Source organism: Daphnia magna, linkage group LG8, assembly GCF_020631705.1.
Source record: "Daphnia magna isolate NIES linkage group LG8, ASM2063170v1.1, whole genome shotgun sequence".
NCBI lineage: Eukaryota > Metazoa > Arthropoda > Branchiopoda > Diplostraca > Daphniidae > Daphnia > Daphnia magna.
The window spans coordinates 2,457,115-2,478,897 of record NC_059189.1 but is presented as its reverse complement, the minus strand read 5'-3'; the positions used below and the strand labels follow the sequence as shown (position 1 = coordinate 2,478,897).

The 21,783-nt window shown below is 34.8% G+C and overlaps 4 protein-coding genes across 7 annotated transcripts; 2 read left to right on the top strand and 2 right to left on the bottom strand.

Annotated features, from left to right (window-relative positions):
• The first annotated feature begins 499 nt into the window (after positions 1–499).
• On the top strand, positions 500–3,347 carry LOC116928549. 3 transcript variants are annotated; one of them, XM_032935644.2, is made up of 2 exons: positions 500–641; positions 1,831–3,347. In XM_032935644.2, the coding sequence occupies exon 2, from the start codon at positions 1,844–1,846 to the stop codon at positions 2,786–2,788; it is 945 nt and encodes a 314-aa protein (XP_032791535.2). In that variant the 5' UTR covers positions 500–641; positions 1,831–1,843; the 3' UTR covers positions 2,789–3,347. The 3 variants fall into 3 exon arrangements, with proteins under 3 accessions (XP_032791535.2, XP_032791533.2, XP_032791534.2); XM_032935642.2 differs by lacking the exon at positions 500–641 and adding an exon at positions 1,093–1,250; XM_032935643.2 differs by lacking the exon at positions 500–641 and adding an exon at positions 1,257–1,455.
• Positions 3,348–3,616: 269 nt separating this feature from the next.
• Positions 3,617–6,515, top strand: LOC116928547 (DDB1- and CUL4-associated factor 6). The gene is made up of 12 exons (XM_032935640.2): positions 3,617–3,778; positions 3,864–3,920; positions 3,983–4,080; positions 4,151–4,268; positions 4,346–4,524; positions 4,595–4,879; positions 4,947–5,133; positions 5,194–5,590; positions 5,657–5,776; positions 5,849–6,095; positions 6,163–6,268; positions 6,329–6,515. The coding sequence occupies exons 1-12, from the start codon at positions 3,709–3,711 to the stop codon at positions 6,352–6,354; spliced, it is 1,890 nt and encodes a 629-aa protein (XP_032791531.2). The 5' UTR covers positions 3,617–3,708; the 3' UTR covers positions 6,355–6,515.
• Positions 6,501–7,465, bottom strand: LOC116928552 (transmembrane protein 69). Of its 2 annotated transcripts, XM_045177535.1 has the most exons (3): positions 7,108–7,465; positions 7,004–7,041; positions 6,501–6,938 (listed from the first exon to the last, which is right to left on the bottom strand). In XM_045177535.1, exons 1-3 carry the CDS (start codon positions 7,247–7,249, stop codon positions 6,684–6,686), a joined length of 435 nt encoding a protein of 144 aa, XP_045033470.1. In that variant the 5' UTR covers positions 7,250–7,465; the 3' UTR covers positions 6,501–6,683. The 2 variants fall into 2 exon arrangements, with proteins under 2 accessions (XP_045033470.1, XP_032791537.1); XM_032935646.2 differs by having other exon boundaries at positions 7,004–7,465.
• A 141-nt stretch (positions 7,466–7,606) lies between these two features.
• LOC116928551 (transmembrane protein 69) lies at positions 7,607–8,551 on the bottom strand. The gene is made up of 2 exons (XM_032935645.2): positions 8,054–8,551; positions 7,607–7,990 (listed from the first exon to the last, which is right to left on the bottom strand). The coding sequence occupies exons 1-2, from the start codon at positions 8,414–8,416 to the stop codon at positions 7,703–7,705; spliced, it is 651 nt and encodes a 216-aa protein (XP_032791536.2). The 5' UTR covers positions 8,417–8,551; the 3' UTR covers positions 7,607–7,702.
• Between the last annotated feature and the right edge of the window lie 13,232 nt (positions 8,552–21,783).

Genomic DNA, 21,783 nt, shown 5'->3' with positions numbered 1-21,783 from the left:
AAAGAAAATGAGTCTCTCATGAGCCCTTACCATCAAACTTCCATCTTTGTCATTGTGTATGAAATTTCTTATTTCTACTTTTATTTTGTTCTTCCTCTAACTTCTTTGTTTTCTAATTTCATTTTTGATTTGCGCACAACGAGAAATCGCTTACACTATAGATAGGAACTGTGCTTACCTAGTTTTCATGTTGGATTGTGTGGTGGCCCCCTCCTCCGGTCTCGTAGAGGGCCAACGATTATCGTGATTATACTCCATTATCATTGACTTCCTTTTTCTCTCCCCTCTCTTTCTTTGCGTGTATACAATGTATAGTGTACGCTACTTTGTTATTTCTCTCATTTTGGGGCCTCTAGTAAAACCTCTAGGCAGTACCAAAAACCATTAAAAGCTAAATAACAATCCAAATTTCTATTTTTCGTACCACGTATGTGTGCACAGATGTGGAACTGTTATCCAGACAAAGTGCTTTGTTCGAAAACTATGCATTGAGTTGTACAAATAGTCACTACGTGGCGCCACTCTCCGCAACGTGATCGCCTAAAAGTTTCCTCGGTATGGTCAGAAAATGGACAACGTGACTGTTTGTTTGTGTTTGATGAGTGATTTCAGTCTAGATTTGGTTCATCAACTAATTTCAGGTACGAAAGCAGCAATCCTTCTTTTAAAACTTTAGATATAAGTCATTCTATTTATATTCGTGGTCGTCATAAAATAGGGTAGTTGTGCTGTTGTTAACAAAGCAGTTTTTAATGATTTCCTCGATGTTGCGTACCATTGTGAAATCGTATACGTGAAGCTGTACACGCTTGCTTGGTTTCTCTCTCTCTTTTCATGACTATATATTGTTATGTCTGGCTCGTCGGCGCCAGTTGCATAAATTTACGCATTGTTGCCATGCCACTCATCGTGTAAATGGCGAAATTTTTGGCGAACACAACGAGGTTATTGCGATGTTCAGTTGTTTGTTGTTTTTCCCGTTCACTCCCTAGTTCGGCTGCACTAGGATTAGAATCTGTATAGTGTATAGGCAGGACATCACTTCGTGGAACGAGTTAAAACCGAACGCTCCAACCAGACCTTGAAAAACGTTTGAACGATGAGAGGATACTAGCCTGTGCCAAATTACTTCCTTGAGAGTACAGCTTCAAGGACGAAGACGGCCTGATCACGGGGGCGTGTCAATTGACGATTTAGCCAATAGCGGACGAATGGCGACGCTGTGTCCCGCGTGCAAACAGCATGACATGGTCAGACGTGAACTGGCAGTCCTAGAACGATATACAAATTCCTTGTTGGCATATTTGTGTGTAAACAATTAAGGCAGTTTTCAAAAGTGGCTTTTTGTTCGTTTTAATATTTTTTTTATAAGCAAGGAAACTTGCTTTAAAAATAGAGTAAACGAAAAAGTAGGTAGTAGACGTGTTTGTGCGTGTGACCTTGTTGCCATATTGGGTAAGACGCTGTGATGTTAGATAAAAGATAATTTTAATTCTTAAGTCAAGATCGCTTGGCCTTCGCTTCTTTTAAGCCTTTTAATAAAATATGGAGATTAAGAAAAGAAATGAAGCCATTGACAATTTTTTGGGTGATTTTTGTCTATCATTGGGTTACACAATGTTTGCGTAGAGTCCACTTTTCTTCCCAGCTCAAGGCTATGTTTTCACAGTTGAAATTCCAGACGTCTATCGTTCCTTTTTCCTTGCTATCTATTTTTGTCGATTAGCGGAAAATGTAATTCCATGGGAAATGAAAAAATAAAAAAAAAAACTAATGGACAACCTTGTCGGATATTTAATAGCATTTTTTTCTGCGTTTTATTGTCGACAGGTGGACGACGAAAATGTCTTTAATTTACAGCCGAAGAAGACGCAGCCAGAGCTTTGGAAGTTATGGCTCTTACAAAGAACAACTGGCAATGGAGAAACCCGTACCTGCCAAGCCGGAATTAATCGAAGGCTACGCTCACATTTGTTTCGACGAGCAGGAACTTTGGTTTCGCGGGATTTTGTCCACCGCTGACGGACAATCTTCGTATAACCTAACGGGCAAAAGAACTTGTCGTGGAATGACGGAAGAAAACGATGATGTCACTGATGGTCCAGATGTTGTTCGCGACTTTCCATCGCCACTGCGTACACCGAATTCCGGATCAGTGGAAATAAGGTCACAAGACGTGAGCGCCGCTTCCGGCTGCATCAGTCGACAGGATTCGTTGGATAGTCGAGCGGAACGCGAACTTCAATTTATTTTAGAAGAATTGCCTATGTCTCAAAAACAACAAGATAACAGTCCGCCAGTCCTCGACAGTTGCTGCGGATCGCAACCAGTTTCACGACCAGGATCGCCTCCTTCTACTCAACAAATCGTTCGAGCATTAGATAATTTGCTTATCTCCAGTCCTACCGTATGCAGCCTCAGCTCATACAATTTGGATAATATGTCGCCTTTCCGCAGCCGGAGCGGTAGCCGTTCACATCAGCCAACAGAAACAGTATCAGTGGTGTTTGACGTCACCATTTCCGACTTGGAAGAAGGATCGCAGCACTCCATCCGTAGCGTGTCCGGCCGTAAAGGCAATAGTCTGACTCTGCGTAACAAGCAACTCTGTTTCGTGACTGAGCGATCGTTTTGGGGTCAACGGGCGGATATGATCATTCAAAAACAATTAGCCGCTCCTGACATGGTTGGACAGGGCTATCACGTTTTTGCAGGTCCAATGCGTTTCTATTTTTACAATGATTTTACACCATCAGGCGCTTCCTCTTTGACCAATTGGTGCTGGTAGGCAAAAAGCATCGCAAGATCTGTATGATGACAACATTCAAAATTGATGCATGTCAACATACAAAGAAAAATGTTTAGATAGGCATTGTTCTATTTTCTTTAGTCTTAATTTGATTTGGATCTATTTTTTGCAACTTAGTTGACCCATGTGATTGTTACCCGTTATGTACCCTTTGTGCTATTTGTAAATCTTTAGAAAAAAAAAATTTTTCGTTTTTATCTGTTGGAGACGTTTCAGTGGGAAGAGAAACTGAAAAAAATAACTTTTCTTCCTTTCGAAATATTTGGTCAAATCTGTAAGTTTGATAACTTCGTTTTCTTTTCCCTTCTAATCTTGATATTTGCATTGAATACAAACTGAATAAGTCTATCACACATTATAGGTTACCTGTTATGGTGCCTTATTTTGAGCTTATCTGTTTATAAATAAATGTATCAGACCACGAACAAACTTGCAGACCTGCTGACTGCTGTAAATAGGTGCTAGTCTCCATATATTGGTTTATTTTTAGGCGGGTCATTATTGTGTTTTTGTTGCAATACACTTTATTCTTCGCTGATTTTCAATTGTGTTATTCCTTCATAGCGAGAAAGATACTTAAGAGGCTGTAGCAGTATATGAAAAGGATGTTTGATCTCAGTCTTTCATAAACTCTACCAACAACAAACAAAAGCGAGTTTTCAAATCCCTGGACAATTGTTCAGAGTTTTATTTGTTTTTGTTTTTTTCTTTTTGCATGTAATGGCGTGAATTAGTTTGCTTTGGGGCCACAGCCAACATGTTAGAAAAAACAAATAATAAAATTGTATTTTTCGTCTGCTAAGGCCGTCTGAATTTACCAGCTGATATCAACCAAACGTCGAGTCACATCTCGCTTGTTATACCGTTATGTATTCTTAAATTTGTGTTAGAGTGCGACCATGTTTAGGTCGATATTGAGTGCCCAGTTTAATCTGGATACACGTTTTGATCTCCACAGAGCAGTCACAGGTATGTGAATGATACGTAAATCGTCCATGAACAACAATTTCAAGGTACCTTTTTATTATCGTATACCTTTCGGTTCTGCTTACAGATAGCCAATGGACTATTCGCCATTTGTCGAAGTTCAAAACTCTTGCAGTACACGCTGGTAAAGAAGCTTCACAATTTGAAAAGCAATTATTTTGCTTGATTTTTTCTTGCTTTGATCAGGATGTGTCAATACTATCCAATGGAATCTGTCAGGGGATTTAATTCTTTCAGGTTCAGATGACAGAAAACTAGCTGTGACTCGATGGATTGATGGTCATGTAAGTATCCTACAGGTTAATAAGTCAAGCATTTGTATACAAATCTGTTTTCAACATTTTTTCATGACAGGTGATAAATGAAGTCAAGAGTCTACACAAAACTAACATAATGAGTGCGAAGTTTTTACCCCAGTCCGGAGATAGACAAGCAGTTTCCTGTTCGGGTGATGGTGTCATTATGGTTTCTGGTAGTATTTTTATTTCTCTTTCAAGTGCATTAAGTTTGACATATGACAAATCAATTTTAATGATGTTCTGATTCTAGATCTAGAAAATGGAAACAGCAACCTGCAAGGTACATTCAAGTGCCATCATGGCCCAGTCTATGAAGTTGTTACCGTGGAAAGTGAACCAAACACTTTCTTAAGTGTTGGAGAAGATGGAACAGCTAGGTGGTTTGATTTAAGGGCAACGAGAAATTGCACGACTGCACTTTGCAAGGAGGTACGATGTTTTCTTATGCTTATTGTATTTGACTTGATGAATTTATAGCTTTCTCTAAATCCCCTTCCAGAACATACTGTTCGTCTGTCAATCGCCATTGTCGTCAGCCGCCATTAATCCCATCCTACCACACGAATTTGTAATTGGAACATCCGATAGCCAAGTTTACGTAATGGATCGTCGGAAACTAAGCGCTGGTTCATTAATTTCGCCAACACAATCGATCGTGTCTAGCATGAAAGTGTCCTCATTCGCGAGCAATGCATATCGAACTACTTCCGTCCAGTTCAGCCCAGAAGGCGATCAAGTTCTCGCGAGCTTCTCGGGCGAAGGTGTTTACCTTTTTGACGTCAAGGTTTCTAGCTGAATCCCAACCCAGTAACTTTATGTCGACGTTTTCTATATTTGAAATATTTCTCTAGGACCCTGCCTCGTATCTACCTTTAAGTATTCCAAAATCCGAATTAGACGAACAATTTAGCGGAAATCCTGACACCAAGTCTCCCTCTCGCCTACGGGCACGTCAGAGCCACAGTTTTAAACGTGTTCGTTTGCGTGGTGATTGGTCTGACACTGGTCCTTCTGCTGGTATGAGCAGAACTGCTCCTGGTAAACCATATTTATGTAATAACCAAACGTCTGTGTAACTAATGATATTTTGCCCCCCAGATATAGGACAGGCCCGTCCCACTGTTCACGAAGGGTTTATGCAACGTATGGCAGATGTTTTGAGATCCATGACAAGCCTCAATTCTCCAAGTGTCACTTCTCCCCCAAGCCCCTTTGAAAATCCAATAGAGGGGCCTTCTTTTCTGGTTGCAGAAACTAATACTCCTCGCAACACTTCCAGTGTTCGCGATGAAACGAATAGCAGAGACGAAATCGATTTTGTCACGTACGAGTCTCTTGGTAGATCTGAGAATCTTCCAGAGAATCAACTAGAAAACATGGAAAGCAGCGCTGAAGACAGTTCTATTAATTTTTCGGATGATAGAAGTGAAACGTTTCCTCATTTTCGAAACCGTCAAGATTCTGAACAAAGTTCTAGTGGTTTTTCTCTTCCAAGGTACCTATTTATTATAATTGCTAGTTTACCCCATCTATTGCGTAAATAATTTAAAAATTATTTTAGGGAACTTGCTGGTTGTGATGAGATAATGGAGGCTAGGGAGGTAGAGGAGACCTCACCGAATAGTGAAATGCTGTACCAAGCCATTGCGAAGATGAAATATGTTGGACATAGAAATTCTCGGTAGATTGTGTATTTTTTTGTCAATTCTATCAATTCCGATGTAATATCGAGGTTTTATTCGTTAAAAAAAAGAACCGCCATCAATGAAGCTTCGTTTTGGGGGAGGTGCCATGTAATGTCGGGATCCGACTGTGGCCATGTTTTCATCTGGAATCGCCAAACCGGTGCAATTGTCTCAGTTCTGCAAGCTGATACCCGTGTCGTTAACCGAGTTCGCCCCCATCCACACGAACCCATGTTAGCCACATCTGGTATTGACTACGATATCAAACTGTGGGCTCCGTCGTCTGGTCCAGAAAATAACATAAATATTGAAGAGGTTTGATTTCTTCTCGTACCCCTACCTTAACAGCATATCTCAGTGATTTTATTTTGTTTGTTATCAGTTGGTGACACGTAACGCGCGTATGTTGGAAGAGACAAGGGACACGATAACTATACCTGCATCTTATATGATTCGAATGCTGGCGTCAATGACTCGTTTTCGACAAGGTAACATCTAATTTCAAAGTTAAGTTTTCGTGCAATCTGAACCATGCTATTGGTTTATAGGTAATAATCGAACAAATTCCGATTAATCGAGATCAAATTTATCCCAAACGTTTTATTGCACTACAGTATTTGTCAAATGATAACGAGTTTTCCGTGATGTCATAGCTGTCCGTTCTCTAGTCTGTATAAATTATTAGGAGTCATTACTGGTTTTGTCTAAAGAAACAAACAGTTGAGCTTAACCAAAGGTCTGGTTATGACTATTTATTTCTGTGTATGAGTTATTTGACAGAAAACCATTTTGCAATTGAAAGTTCAGTTTGCAAATTAGTTATCATGCGTTGAAATTAAAATGGGTAGGTATTAATTTTTGAATTACAGGTTATATCAACACAAACAACCTTGTGGTAAGAAACTAGTTCATGACTGAGTGATACATTAATAAATTAGCTCCCAGAGATAGGACAGCAAATGAGCTGAAAATAATTCTGAAAGATTTGTACCATGCAGGATATTCAACTGAATATGCATCTTGGAAAATACAAGCAAGAAATGTTCCAATTATCATAAGACTTCCAATAGTTGAAGAAGTGAGTAGAGCCAGCCAAGCAACGCTAACTGGAGTTATAGCCCAACCAAGGGTCTGAAAACTTGGTTTGAGAGTTTTTTCCTGGTTCAAGTTTAAACTGATGTACAATTTAAATGTAAATGAAAGTGAAGTATCACAAATCTTACCTTAGAATTTGGAATTGCTAGTCCCCATCTGACAGCCCCTAGGAAAGACACAATGCCACCACCATATGTCAAATCAGCATAAATGAGTTGTGGGATATTTTTACCAGTTATTCCCATATAAATCGGAATAGTAATAAAAGGTAAAACTCCCCAAATTCCATAAAACAACGCGGATTTTGGTCCAGTTGTAACGTTACTCAAGTTCCGAAAAGAAACGATAAAACCAACGTTCGCCTTAGCCACCATTTTACAAACAGTTTACCGCTTTCAACCTACGATCGCTTCTGTGTTCTGACGAAGAGAAATAAACATCAACGGCCAAGGATGTTGAAAACCGGACGCATGTTGACAGCTGGATCCTTATTAGAGCACAGTACCGAAATTGCTTGGCTTCAGGTTTCGTCGATTCCTTTTGGCTTTACGAAGTAATTCAATAAGGTTTGAAAATTATTTCTTCCCCCTCGACCTCACCCCCCCTCCCCCTTTCTTCCCATTGAAACTCAATTATCAATGCAAAGGCCAAGGAGCGCACCCACTACGAAGTTCAACTTGACGAGGTTTAGACTCTAGAGGGAGGAAAGCAAAAATTAAAACTATGATCCAAACGATCCAAATCGTATGACAACGATTTATATATTTTTCTACTGCTCTTCTGTTGCAATATAGGCATATAATTCTGTGCTTTGTTACATTGTAGCCTCAGTTTCGGGTGGTTGACACTGGACCACTATTTTTGGACTCCAGAGGCAGAGCATACCGACAAATCAAAGTGGTAAGCAAAGCACAAATTGCAACTGTGCTAAGCAAAATTCTCAGAGATTTGTACCAAGAAGGTAATTGGCTTGATGTTATATCCTGTAAAAGGAAAAAAGAAAATCCAGTAATTGACAGTATGCTGCCAATGGGATTGCTAACAAGCAGTGACATCCAGGCAATAACTGAAGGGGTGATAGATATTGTGAAATTCTTCCAGTTGGGACTCATTATCTGGACACCAAATTATTGGGTTAACTCAGACACATTGTTGTTGTTTTTTTTTTATGTGCTAACCTCTGGATTTGAAACAGCTGATCCCCATCGCACACCACCGATGAAAGACAAGATAACAGCACTATATGCCATTGAAGTAAAGGCCATCTCTGGGATGTATACCCCTGAAGATAACATGTAAACTGGAATCACAGTGAAGGGAATAAGTCCTGCAATTCCATATGCTAATGCTGGGGTTGGTGCTTGCTGGATGTCCCGAAAATTGCGGAAGGCCTTTTTGGCTTCATCGCTAATGACAGATTCATTTTTTATCGATGGATGGAAACTTCTAACCAAATTATTCGTAGAACACACCACATTCCATTTCAAACACAGATTGGTAGTCTTCACGAGGGGACTTCCAAGCTTTTTAATCAAGAGCATCGCAAAAAAGCTAAAATGAAAGAGCTTTAATAACAAACACCAAATCTTCCGTTTCAAAGATTCTAAAGATAGAACGAAAAAATCACAAATCACTTTCAAAATAAAGGCTAACGCAGACGAAAATGGCAGGAAGTCATGATTGAAAATTACAAAATCGATTAATATACTGTAAAAATATAACAATAAATAGACTTGAAATTTTAAAAATATATGAATATTAAGTGTATAGGAATATATCAAAATAAAATGTAGAAGTCGTTTTATTTTCGGAGTTTTTTTTTAAATTTACAGTCGGGATCTGGCCGTCGGCACTCGGCCTCGGCAGTCCCCTAGGACGGACATAATCTTTCATTCCCTTGCCACCTGGTGGTCACATCTCTTGAAATTATCCAAAAATCACACCGCATAATCGAAATTAAACGCTGATTTCGATTTAATAATTGGTTTTCTCATTATACCAGCCGTTTCAGAAATTTACGAAAACAGTGCTGTTAGCGCAACAACTTAATTTAGGCTTTTTAACGTTTAAATCAAAAACTATAAAACCAATAGAAAAATAAACATGATTTTCGTGATTTTCATTCAATTCTGAATCGAAATCATGTATTTTAAGCAAAATTTGAAATTTGGCCAAAAATGGAAAAGTGGGAAGGGTATAGCCTTCCCACTTTTGTCAAAATCGGCCAAAAACGACATCTCTTGAAATTATCCAAAAATCACACCGCATAATCGAAATTAAACGCTGATTTCGATTTAGTGATTGGTTTTCTCATTATACCAGCCGTTTCAAAAATTAACGAAAACAGTGCTGTTAGCGCAACAACTTAATTTAGGCTTTTTAACGTTTAAATCAAAAACTATAAAACCAATAGAAAAATAAACCTGATTTTCGTGATTTTTATTCAATTCTGAATCGAAATCATGTATTTTAAGCAAAATTTGAAATTTGGCCAAAAATGAAAAAGTGGGAAGGGTATAGCCTTCCCACTTTTGTCAAAATCGGCCAAAAACGACATCTCTTGAAATTATCCAAAAATCACACCGCATAATCGAAATTAAACGCTGATTTCGATTTAGTGATTGGTTTTCTCATTATACCAGCCGTTTCAAAAATTAACGAAAACAGTGCTGTTAGCGCAACAACTTAATTTAGGCTTTTTAACGTTTAAATCAAAAACTATAAAACCAATAGAAAAATAAACCTGATTTTCGTGATTTTCATTCAATTCTGAATCGAAATCATGTATTTTAAGCAAAATTTGAAATTTGGCCAAAAATGGAAAAGTGGGAAGGGTATAGCCTTCCCACTTTTGTCAAAATCGGCCAAAAACGACATCTCTTGAAATTATCCAAAAATCACACCGCATAATCGAAATTAAACGCTGATTTCGATTTAGTGATTGGTTTTCTCATTATACCAGCCGTTTCAAAAATTAACGAAAACAGTGCTGTTAGCGCAACAACTTAATTTAGGCTTTTTAACGTTTAAATCAAAAACTATAAAACCAATAGAAAAATAAACCTGATTTTCGTGATTTTCATTCAATTCTGAATCGAAATCATGTATTTTAAGCAAAATTTGAAATTTGGCCAAAAATGGAAAAGTGGGAAGGGGTATAGCCTTCCCACTTTTGTCAAAATCGGCCAAAAACGACATCTCTTGAAATTATCCAAAAATCACACCGCATAATCGAAATTAAACGCTGATTTCGATTTAGTGATTGGTTTTCTCATTATACCAGCCGTTTCAAAAATTAACGAAAACAGTGCTGTTAGCGCAACAACTTAATTTAGGCTTTTTAACGTTTAAATCAAAAACTATAAAACCAATAGAAAAATAAACCTGATTTTCGTGATTTTCATTCAATTCTGAATCGAAATCATGTATTTTAAGCAAAATTTGAAATTTGGCCAAAAATGGAAAAGTGGGAAGGGTATAGCCTTCCCACTTTTGTCAAAATCGGCCAAAAACGACATCTCTTGAAATTATCCAAAAATCACACCGCATAATCGAAATTAAACGCTGATTTCGATTTAGTGATTGGTTTTCTCATTATACCAGCCGTTTCAAAAATTAACGAAAACAGTGCTGTTAGCGCAACAACTTAATTTAGGCTTTTTAACGTTTAAATCAAAAACTATAAAACCAATAGAAAAATAAACCTGATTTTCGTGATTTTTATTCAATTCTGAATCGAAATCATGTATTTTAAGCAAAATTTGAAATTTGGCCAAAAATGGAAAAGTGGGAAGGGTATAGCCTTCCCACTTTTGTCAAAATCGGCCAAAAACGACATCTCTTGAAATTATCCAAAAATCACACCGCATAATCGAAATTAAACGCTGATTTCGATTTAGTGATTGGTTTTCTCATTATACCAGCCGTTTCAAAAATTAACGAAAACAGTGCTGTTAGCGCAACAACTTAATTTAGGCTTTTTAACGTTTAAATCAAAAACTATAAAACCAATAGAAAAATAAACCTGATTTTCGTGATTTTCATTCAATTCTGAATCGAAATCATGTATTTTAAGCAAAATTTGAAATTTTGCCAAAAATGGAAAAGTGGGAAGGGTATAGCCTTCCCACTTTTGTCAAAATCGGCCAAAAACGACATCTCTTGAAATTATCCAAAAATCACACCGCATAATCGAAATTAAACGCTGATTTCGATTTAGTGATTGGTTTTCTCATTATACCAGCCGTTTCAAAAATTAACGAAAACAGTGCTGTTAGCGCAACAACTTAATTTAGGCTTTTTAACGTTTAAATCAAAAACTATAAAACCAATAGAAAAATAAACCTGATTTTCGTGATTTTTATTCAATTCTGAATCGAAATCATGTATTTTAAGCAAAATTTGAAATTTGGCCAAAAATGGAAAAAGTGGGAAGGGTATAGCCTTCCCACTTTTGTCAAAATCGGCCAAAAACGACATCTCTTGAAATTATCCAAAAATCACACCGCATAATCGAAATTAAACGCTGATTTCGATTTAGTGATTGGTTTTCTCATTATACCAGCCGTTTCAAAAATTAACGAAAACAGTGCTGTTAGCGCAACAACTTAATTTAGGCTTTTTAACGTTTAAATCAAAAACTATAAAACCAATAGAAAAATAAACCTGATTTTCGTGATTTTTATTCAATTCTGAATCGAAATCATGTATTTTAAGCAAAATTTGAAATTTGGCCAAAAATGGAAAAGTGGGAAGGGTATAGCCTTCCCACTTTTGTCAAAATCGGCCAAAAACGACATCTCTTGAAATTATCCAAAAATCACACCGCATAATCGAAATTAAACGCTGATTTCGATTTAGTGATTGGTTTTCTCATTATACCAGCCGTTTCAGAAATTAACGAAAACAGTGCTGTTAGCGCAACAACTTAATTTAGGCTTTTTAACGTTTAAATCAAAAACTATAAAACCAATAGAAAAATAAACCTGATTTTCGTGATTTTCATTCAATTCTGAATCGAAATCATGTATTTTAAGCAAAATTCTGAAATTTGGCCAAAAATGGAAAAGTGGGAAGGGTATAGCCTTCCCACTTTTGTCAAAATCGGCCAAAAACGACATCTCTTGAAATTATCCAAAAATCACACCGGCATAATCGAAATTAAACGCTGATTTCGATTTAGTGATTGGTTTTCTCATTATACCAGCCGTTTCAGAAATTAACGAAAACAGTGCTGTTAGCGCAACAACTTAATTTAGGCTTTTTAACGTTTAAATCAAAAACTATAAAACCAATAGAAAAATAAACCTGATTTTCGTGATTTTCATTCAATTCTGAATCGAAATCATGTATTTTAAGCAAAATTTGAAATTTGGCCAAAAATGGAAAAGTGGGAAGGGTATAGCCTTCCCACTTTTGTCAAAATCGGCCAAAAACGACATCTCTTGAAATTATCCAAAAATCACACCGCATAATCGAAATTAAACGCTGATTTCGATTTAGTGATTGGTTTTCTCATTATACCAGCCGTTTCAAAAATTAACGAAAACAGTGCTGTTAGCGCAACAACTTAATTTAGGCTTTTTAACGTTTAAATCAAAAACTATAAAACCAATAGAAAAATAAACCTGATTTTCGTGATTTTCATTCAATTCTGAATCGAAATCATGTATTTTAAGCCAAAATTTGAAATTTGGCCAAAAATGGAAAAATTGGGAAGGGTATAGCCTTCCCACTTTTGTCAAAATCGGCCAAAAACGACATCTCTTGAAATTATCCAAAAATCACACCGCATAATCGAAATTAAACGCTGATTTCGATTTAGTGATTGGTTTTCTCATTATACCAGCCGTTTCAAAAATTAACGAAAACAGTGCTGTTAGCGCAACAACTTAATTTAGGCTTTTTAACGTTTAAATCAAAAACTATAAAACCAATAGAAAAATAAACCTGATTTTCGTGATTTTTATTCAATTCTGAATCGAAATCATGTATTTTAAGCAAAATTTGAAATTTGGCCAAAAATGGAAAAGTGGGAAGGGTATAGCCTTCCCACTTTTGTCAAAATCGGCCAAAAACGACATCTCTTGAAATTATCCAAAAATCACACCGCATAATCGAAATTAAACGCTGATTTCGATTTAGTGATTGGTTTTCTCATTATACCAGCCGTTTCAAAAATTAACGAAAACAGTGCTGTTAGCGCAACAACTTAATTTAGGCTTTTTAACGTTTAAATCAAAAACTATAAAACCAATAGAAAAATAAACCTGATTTTCGTGATTTTCATTCAATTCTGAATCGAAATCATGTATTTTAAGCAAAATTTGAAATTTGGCCAAAAATGAAAAAGTGGGAAGGGTATAGCCTTCCCACTTTTGTCAAAATCGGCCAAAAACGACATCTCTTGAAATTATCCAAAAATCACACCGCATAATCGAAATTAAACGCTGATTTCGATTTAGTGATTGGTTTTCTCATTATACCAGCCGTTTCAAAAATTAACGAAAACAGTGCTGTTAGCGCAACAACTTAATTTAGGCTTTTTAACGTTTAAATCAAATACTATAAAACCAATAGAAAAATAAACCTGATTTTCGTGATTTTCATTCAATTCTGAATCGAAATCATGTATTTTAAGCAAAATTTGAAATTTGGCCAAAAATGGAAAAGTGGGAAGGGTATAGCCTTCCCACGTTTGTCAAAATCGGCCAAAAACGAAATCTCTTGAAATTATCCAAAAATCATACCGCATAATCGAAATTAAACGCTGATTTCGATTTAGTGATTGGTTTTCTCATTATACCAGCCGTTTCAGAAATTAACGAAAACAGTGCTGTTAGCGCAACAACTTAATTTAGGCTTTTTAACGTTTAAATCAAATACTATAAAACCAATAGAAAAATAAACCTGATTTTCGTGATTTTCATTCAATTCTGAATCGAAATCATGTATTTTAAGCAAAATTTGAAATTTGGCCAAAAATGGAAAAGTGGGAAGGGTATAGCCTTCCCACTTTTGTCAAAATCGGCCAAAAACGACATCTCTTGAAATTATCCAAAAATCATACCGCATAATCGAAATTAAACGCTGATTTCGATTTAGTGATTGGTTTTCTCATTATACCAGCCGTTTCAGAAATTAACGAAAACAGTGCTGTTAGCGCAACAACTTAATTTAGGCTTTTTAACGTTTAAATCAAAAACTATAAAACCAATAGAAAAATAAACCTGATTTTCGTGATTTTTATTCAATTCTGAATCGAAATCATGTATTTTAAGCAAAATTTGAAATTTGGCCAAAAATGGAAAAGTGGGAAGGGTATAGCCTTCCCACTTTTGTCAAAATCGGCCAAAAACGACATCTCTTGAAATTATCCAAAAATCACACCGCATAATCGAAATTAAACGCTGATTTCGATTTAGTGATTGGTTTTCTCATTATACCAGCCGTTTCAAAAATTAACGAAAACAGTGCTGTTAGCGCAACAACTTAATTTAGGCTTTTTAACGTTTAAATCAAAAACTATAAAACCAATAGAAAAATAAACCTGATTTTCGTGATTTTTATTCAATTCTGAATCGAAATCATGTATTTTAAGCAAAATTTGAAATTTGGCCAAAAATGGAAAAGTGGGAAGGGTATAGCCTTCCCACTTTTGTCAAAATCGGCCAAAAACGACATCTCTTGAAATTATCCAAAAATCATACCGCATAATCGAAATTAAACGCTGATTTCGATTTAGTGATTGGTTTTCTCATTATACCAGCCGTTTCAGAAATTAACGAAAACAGTGCTGTTAGCGCAACAACTTAATTTAGGCTTTTTAACGTTTAAATCAAAAACTATAAAACCAATAGAAAAATAAACCTGATTTTCGTGATTTTCATTCAATTCTGAATCGAAATCATGTATTTTAAGCAAAATTTGAAATTTGGCCAAAAATGGAAAAGTGGGAAGGGTTATAGCCTTCCCACTTTTGTCAAAATCGGCCAAAAACGACATCTCTTGAAATTATCCAAAAATCACACCGCATAATCGAAATTAAACGCTGATTTCGATTTAGTGATTGGTTTTCTCATTATACCAGCCGTTTCAAAAATTAACGAAAACAGTGCTGTTAGCGCAACAACTTAATTTAGGCTTTTTAACGTTTAAATCAAAAACTATAAAACCAATAGAAAAATAAACCTGATTTTCGTGATTTTCATTCAATTCTGAATCGAAATCATGTATTTTAAGCAAAATTTGAAATTTGGCCAAAAATGGAAAAGTGGGAAGGGTATAGCCTTCCCACTTTTGTCAAAATCGGCCAAAAACGACATCTCTTGAAATTATCCAAAAATCACACCGCATAATCGAAATTAAACGCTGATTTCGATTTAGTGATTGGTTTTCTCATTATACCAGCCGTTTCAAAAATTAACGAAAACAGTGCTGTTAGCGCAACAACTTAATTTAGGCTTTTTAACGTTTAAATCAAATACTATAAAACCAATAGAAAAATAAACCTGATTTTCGTGATTTTCATTCAATTCTGAATCGAAATCATGTATTTTAAGCAAAATTTGAAATTTGGCCAAAAATGGAAAAGTGGGAAGGGTTATAGCCTTCCCACTTTTGTCAAAATCGGCCAAAAACGACATCTCTTGAAATTATCCAAAAATCACACCGCATAATCGAAATTAAACGCTGATTTCGATTTAGTGATTGGTTTTCTCATTATACCAGCCGTTTCAAAAATTAACGAAAACAGTGCTGTTAGCGCAACAACTTAATTTAGGCTTTTTAACGTTTAAATCAAAAACTATAAAACCAATAGAAAAATAAACCTGATTTTCGTGATTTTCATTCAATTCTGAATCGAAATCATGTATTTTAAGCAAAATTTGAAATTTGGCCAAAAATGGAAAAAGTGGGAAGGGTATAGCCTTCCCACTTTTGTCAAAATCGGCCAAAAACGACATCTCTTGAAATTATCCAAAAATCATACCGCATAATCGAAATTAAACGCTGATTTCGATTTAGTGATTGGTTTTCTCATTATACCAGCCGTTTCAGAAATTAACGAAAACAGTGCTGTTAGCGCAACAACTTAATTTAGGCTTTTTAACGTTTAAATAAAAAACTATAAAACCAATAGAAAAATAAACCTGATTTTCGTGATTTTTATTCAATTCTGAATTGAAATCATGTATTTTAAGCAAAATTTGAAATTTTGCCAAAAATGGAAAAGTGGGAAGGGTATAGCCTTCCCACTTTTGTCAAAATCGGCCAAAAACGACATCTCTTGAAATTATCCAAAAATCATACGGCATAATCGAAATTGAACGCTGATTTCGATTTAGTGATTGGTTTTCTCATTATACCAGCCGTTTCAGAAATTAACGAAAACAGTGCTGTTAGCGCAACAACTTAATTTAGGCTTTTTAACGTTTAAATCAAAAACTATAAAACCAATAGAAAAATAAACCTGATTTTCGTGATTTTCATTCAATTCTGAATCGAAATCATGTATTTTAAGCAAAATTTGAAATTTGGCCAAAAATGGAAAAGTGGGAAGGGTATAGCCTTCCCACTTTTGTCAAAATCGGCCAAAAACGACATCTCTTGAAATTATCCAAAAATCACACCGCATAATCGAAATTAAACGCTGATTTCGATTTAGTGATTGGTTTTCTCATTATACCAGCCGTTTCAAAAATTAACGAAAACAGTGCTGTTAGCGCAACAACTTAATTTAGGCTTTTTAACGTTTAAATCAAAAACTATAAAACCAATAGAAAAATAAACCTGATTTTCGTGATTTTTATTCAATTCTGAATCGAAATCATGTATTTTAAGCAAAATTTGAAATTTTGCCAAAAATGGAAAAGTGGGAAGGGTATAGCCTTCCCACTTTTGTCAAAATCGGCCAAAAACGACATCTCTTGAAATTATCCAAAAATCACACCGCATAATCGAAATTAAACGCTGATTTCGATTTAGTGATTGGTTTTCTCATTATACCAGCCGTTTCAAAAATTAACGAAAACAGTGCTGTTAGCGCAACAACTTAATTTAGGCTTTTTAACGTTTAAATCAAAAACTATAAAACCAATAGAAAAATAAACCTGATTTTCGTGATTTTTATTCAATTCTGAATCGAAATCATGTATTTTAAGCAAAATTTGAAATTTGGCCAAAAATGGAAAAGTGGGAAGGGTATAGCCTTCCCACTTTTGTCAAAATCGGCCAAAAACGACATCTCTTGAAATTATCCAAAAATCATACCGCATAATCGAAATTAAACGCTGATTTCGATTTAGTGATTGGTTTTCTCATTATACCAGCCGTTTCAGAAATTAACGAAAACAGTGCTGTTAGCGCAACAACTTAATTTAGGCTTTTTAACGTTTAAATCAAAAACTATAAAACCAATAGAAAAATAAACCTGATTTTCGTGATTTTCATTCAATTCTGAATCGAAATCATGTATTTTAAGCAAAATTTGAAATTTGGCCAAAAATGGAAAAGTGGGAAGGGTATAGCCTTCCCACTTTTGTCAAAATCGGCCAAAAACGACATCTCTTGAAATTATCCAAAAATCATACGGCATAATCGAAATTAAACGCTGATTTCGATTTAGTGATTGGTTTTCTCATTATACCAGCCGTTTCAGAAATTAACGAAAACAGTGCTGTTAGCGCAACAACTTAATTTAGGCTTTTTAACGTTTAAATCAAAAACTATAAAACCAATAGAAAAATAAACCTGATTTTCGTGATTTTTATTCAATTCTGAATCGAAATCATGTATTTTAAGCAAAATTTGAAATTTGGCCAAAAATGAAAAAGTGGGAAGGGTATAGCCTTCCCACTTTTGTCAAAATCGGCCAAAAACGACATCTCTTGAAATTATCCAAAAATCACACCGCATAATCGAAATTAAACGCTGATTTCGATTTAGTGATTGGTTTTCTCATTATACCAGCCGTTTCAAAAATTAACGAAAACAGTGCTGTTAGCGCAACAACTTAATTTAGGCTTTTTAACGTTTAAATCAAAAACTATAAAACCAATAGAAAAATAAACCTGATTTTCGTGATTTTCATTCAATTCTGAATCGAAATCATGTATTTTAAGCAAAATTTGAAATTTGGCCAAAAATGGAAAAGTGGGAAGGGTATAGCCTTCCCACTTTTGTCAAAATCGGCCAAAAACGACATCTCTTGAAATTATCCAAAAATCATACAGCATAATCGAAATTGAACGCTGATTTCGATTTTGTGATTGGTTTTCTCATTATACCAGCCGTTTCAGAAATTAACGAAAACAGTGCTGTTAGCGCAACAACTTAATTTAGGCTTTTTAACGTTTAAATCAAAAACTATAAAACCAATAGAAAAATAAACCTGATTTTCGTGATTTTTATTCAATTCTGAATTGAAATCATGTATTTTAAGCAAAATTTGAAATTTTGCCAAAAATGGAAAAGTGGGAAGGGTTATAGCCTTCCCACTTTTGTCAAAATCGGCCAAAAACGACATCTCTTGAAATTATCCAAAAATCACACCGCATAATCGAAATTAAACGCTGATTTCGATTTAGTGATTGGTTTTCTCATTATACCAGCCGTTTCAAAAATTAACGAAAACAGTGCTGTTAGCGCAACAACTTAATTTAGGCTTTTTAACGTTTAAATCAAAAACTATAAAACCAATAGAAAAATAAACCTGATTTTCGTGATTTTCATTCAATTCTGAATCGAAATCATGTATTTTAAGCAAAATTTGAAATTTGGCCAAAAATGGAAAAGTGGGAAGGGTATAGCCTTCCCACTTTTGTCAAAATCGGCCAAAAACGACATCTCTTGAAATTATCCAAAAATCACACCGCATAATCGAAATTAAACGCTGATTTCGATTTAGTGATTGGTTTTCTCATTATACCAGCCGTTTCAAAAATTAACGAAAACAGTGCTGTTAGCGCAACAACTTAATTTAGGCTTTTTAACGTTTAAATCAAAACTATAAAACCAATAGAAAAATAAACCTGATTTTCGTGATTTTTATTCAATTCTGAATCGAATTCATGTATTTTAAGCAAAATTTGAAATTTGGCCAAAAATGGAAAAGTGGGAAGGGTTATAGCCTTCCCACTTTTGTCAAAATCGGCCAAAAACGACATCTCTTGAAATTATCCAAAAATCACACCACATAATCGAAATTAAACGCTGATTTCGATTTAGTGATTGGTTTTCTCATTATACCAGCCGTTTCAAAAATTAACGAAAACAGTGCTGTTAGCGCAACAACTTAATTTAGGCTTTTTAACGTTTAAATCAAAAACTATAAAACCAATAGAAAAATAAACCTGATTTTCGTGATTTTTATTCAATTCTGAATCGAAATCATGTATTTTAAGCAAAATTTGAAATTTGGCCAAAAATGGAAAAAGTGGGAAGGGTATAGCCTTCCCACTTTTGTCAAAATCGGCCAAAAACGACATCTCTTGAAATTATCCAAAAATCATACCGCATAATCGAAATTAAACGCTGATTTCGATTTAGTGATTGGTTTTCTCATTATACCAGCCGTTTCAGAAATTAACGAAAACAGTGCTGTTAGCGCAACAACTTAATTTAGGCTTTTTAACGTTTAAATCAAAAACTATAAAACCAATAGAAAAATAAACCTGATTTTCGTGATTTTCATTCAATTCTGAATCGAAATCATGTATTTTAAGCAAAATTTGAAATTTGTGCCAAAAATGGAAAAGTGGGAAGGGTATAGCCTTCCCACTTTTGTCAAAATCGGCCAAAAACGACATCTCTTGAAATTATCCAAAAATCATACGGCATAATCGAAATTAAACGCTGATTTCGATTTAGTGATTGGTTTTCTCATTATACCAGCCGTTTCAGAAATTAACGAAAACAGTGCTGTTAGCGCAACAACTTAATTTAGGCTTTTTAACGTTTAAATCAAAAACTATAAAACCAATAGAAAAATAAACCTGATTTTCGTGATTTTCATTCAATTCTGAATCGAAATCATGTATTTTAAGCAAAATTTGAAATTTGGCCAAAAATGGAAAAGTGGGAAGGGTATAGCCTTCCCACTTTTGTCAAAATCGGCCAAAAACGACATCTCTTGAAATTATCCAAAAATCACACCGCATAATCGAAATTAAACGCTGATTTCGATTTAGTGATTGGTTTTCTCATTATACCAGCCGTTTCAAAAATTAACGAAAACAGTGCTGTTAGCGCAACAACTTAATTTAGGCTTTTTAACGTTTAAATCAAAAACTATAAAACCAATAGAAAAATAAACCTGATTTTCGTGATTTTTATTCAATTCTGAATCGAAATCATGTATTTTAAGCAAAATTTGAAATTTTGGCCAAAAATGGAAAAGTGGGAAGGGTATAGCCTTCCCACTTTTGTCAAAATCGGCCAAAAACGACATCTCTTGAAATTATCCAAAAATCACACCGCATAATCGAAATTAAACGCTGATTTCGATTTAGTGATTGGTTTTCTCATTATACCAGCCGTTTCAAAAATTAACGAAAACAGTGCTGTTAGCGCAACAACTTAATTTAGGCTTTTTAACGTTTAAATCAAAAACTATAAAACCAATAGAAAAATAAACCTGATTTTCGTGATTTTCATTCAATTCTGAATCGAAATCATGTATTTTAAGCAAAATTTGAAATTTGGCCAAAAATGAAAAAGTGGGAAGGGTATAGCCTTCCCACTTTTGTCAAAATCGGCCAAAAACGACATCTCTTGAAATTATCCAAAAATCACACCGCATAATCGAAATTAAACGCTGATTTCGATTTAGTGATTGGTTTTCTCATTATACCAGCCGTTTCAAAAATTAACGAAAACAGTGCTGTTAGCGCAACAACTTAATTTAGGCTTTTTAACGTTTAAATCAAATACTATAAAACCAATAGAAAAATAAACCTGATTTTCGTGATTTTCATTCAATTCTGAATCGAAATCATGTATTTTAAGCAAAATTTGAAATTTTGCCAAAAATGGAAAAGTGGGAAGGGTATAGCCTTCCCACTTTTGTCAAAATCGGCCAAAAACGACATCTCTTGAAATTATCCAAAAATCATACGGCATAATCGAAATTGAACGCTGATTTCGATTTAGTGATTGGTTTTCTCATTATACCAGCCGTTTCAGAAATTAACGAAAACAGTGCTGTTAGCGCAACAACTTAATTTAGGCTTTTTAACGTTTAAATCAAATACTATAAAACCAATAGAAAAATAAACCTGATTTTCGTGATTTTCATTCAATTCTGAATCGAAATCATGTATTTTAAGCAAAATTTGAAATTTGGCCAAAAATGGAAAAGTGGGAAGGGTATAGCCTTCCCACTTTTGTCAAAATCGGCCAAAAACGACATCTCTTGAAATTATCCAAAAATCATACGGCATAATCGAAATTGAACGCTGATTTCGATTTAGTGATTGGTTTTCTCATTATACCAGCCGTTTCAGAAATTAACGAAAACAGTGCTGTTAGCGCAACAACTTAATTTAGGCTTTTTAACGTTTAAATCAAAAACTATAAAACCAATAGAAAAATAAACCTGATTTTCGTGATTTTTATTCAATTCTGAATCGAAATCATGTATTTTAAGCAAAATTTGAAATTTGGCCAAAAATGGAAAAAGTGGGAAGGGTATAGCCTTCCCACTTTTGTCAAAATCGGCCAAAAACGACATCTCTTGAAATTATCCAAAAATCACACCGCATAATCGAAATTAAACGCTGATTTCGATTTAGTGATTGGTTTTCTCATTATACCAGCCGTTTCAAAAATTAACGAAAACAGTGCTGTTAGCGCAACAACTTAATTTAGGCTTTTTAACGTTTAAATCAAAAACTATAAAACCAATAGA

Coding starts and splice junctions, on each gene's coding strand:
- LOC116928551 (XM_032935645.2), bottom strand. CDS start 8,416: ATGCTCTTGATTAAAAAGCTTGGAAGTCCCCTCGTGAAGACTACCAAT. Junction 7,991..8,053: donor CAGCTGTTTCAAATCCAGAG/GTTAGCACATAA, acceptor TTTGGTGTCCAG/ATAATGAGTCCCAACTGGAA.
- LOC116928552 (XM_032935646.2), bottom strand. CDS start 7,249: ATGGTGGCTAAGGCGAACGTTGGTTTTATCGTTTCTTTTCGGAACTTG. Junction 6,939..7,003: donor TAGCAATTCCAAATTCTAAG/GTAAGATTTGTG, acceptor AACTTGAACCAG/GAAAAAACTCTCAAACCAAG.
- LOC116928547 (XM_032935640.2), top strand. CDS start 3,709: ATGTTTAGGTCGATATTGAGTGCCCAGTTTAATCTGGATACACGTTTT. Junction 3,921..3,982: donor AACTCTTGCAGTACACGCTG/GTAAAGAAGCTT, acceptor TGCTTTGATCAG/GATGTGTCAATACTATCCAA. Junction 5,777..5,848: donor GTTGGACATAGAAATTCTCG/GTAGATTGTGTA, acceptor GTTAAAAAAAAG/AACCGCCATCAATGAAGCTT.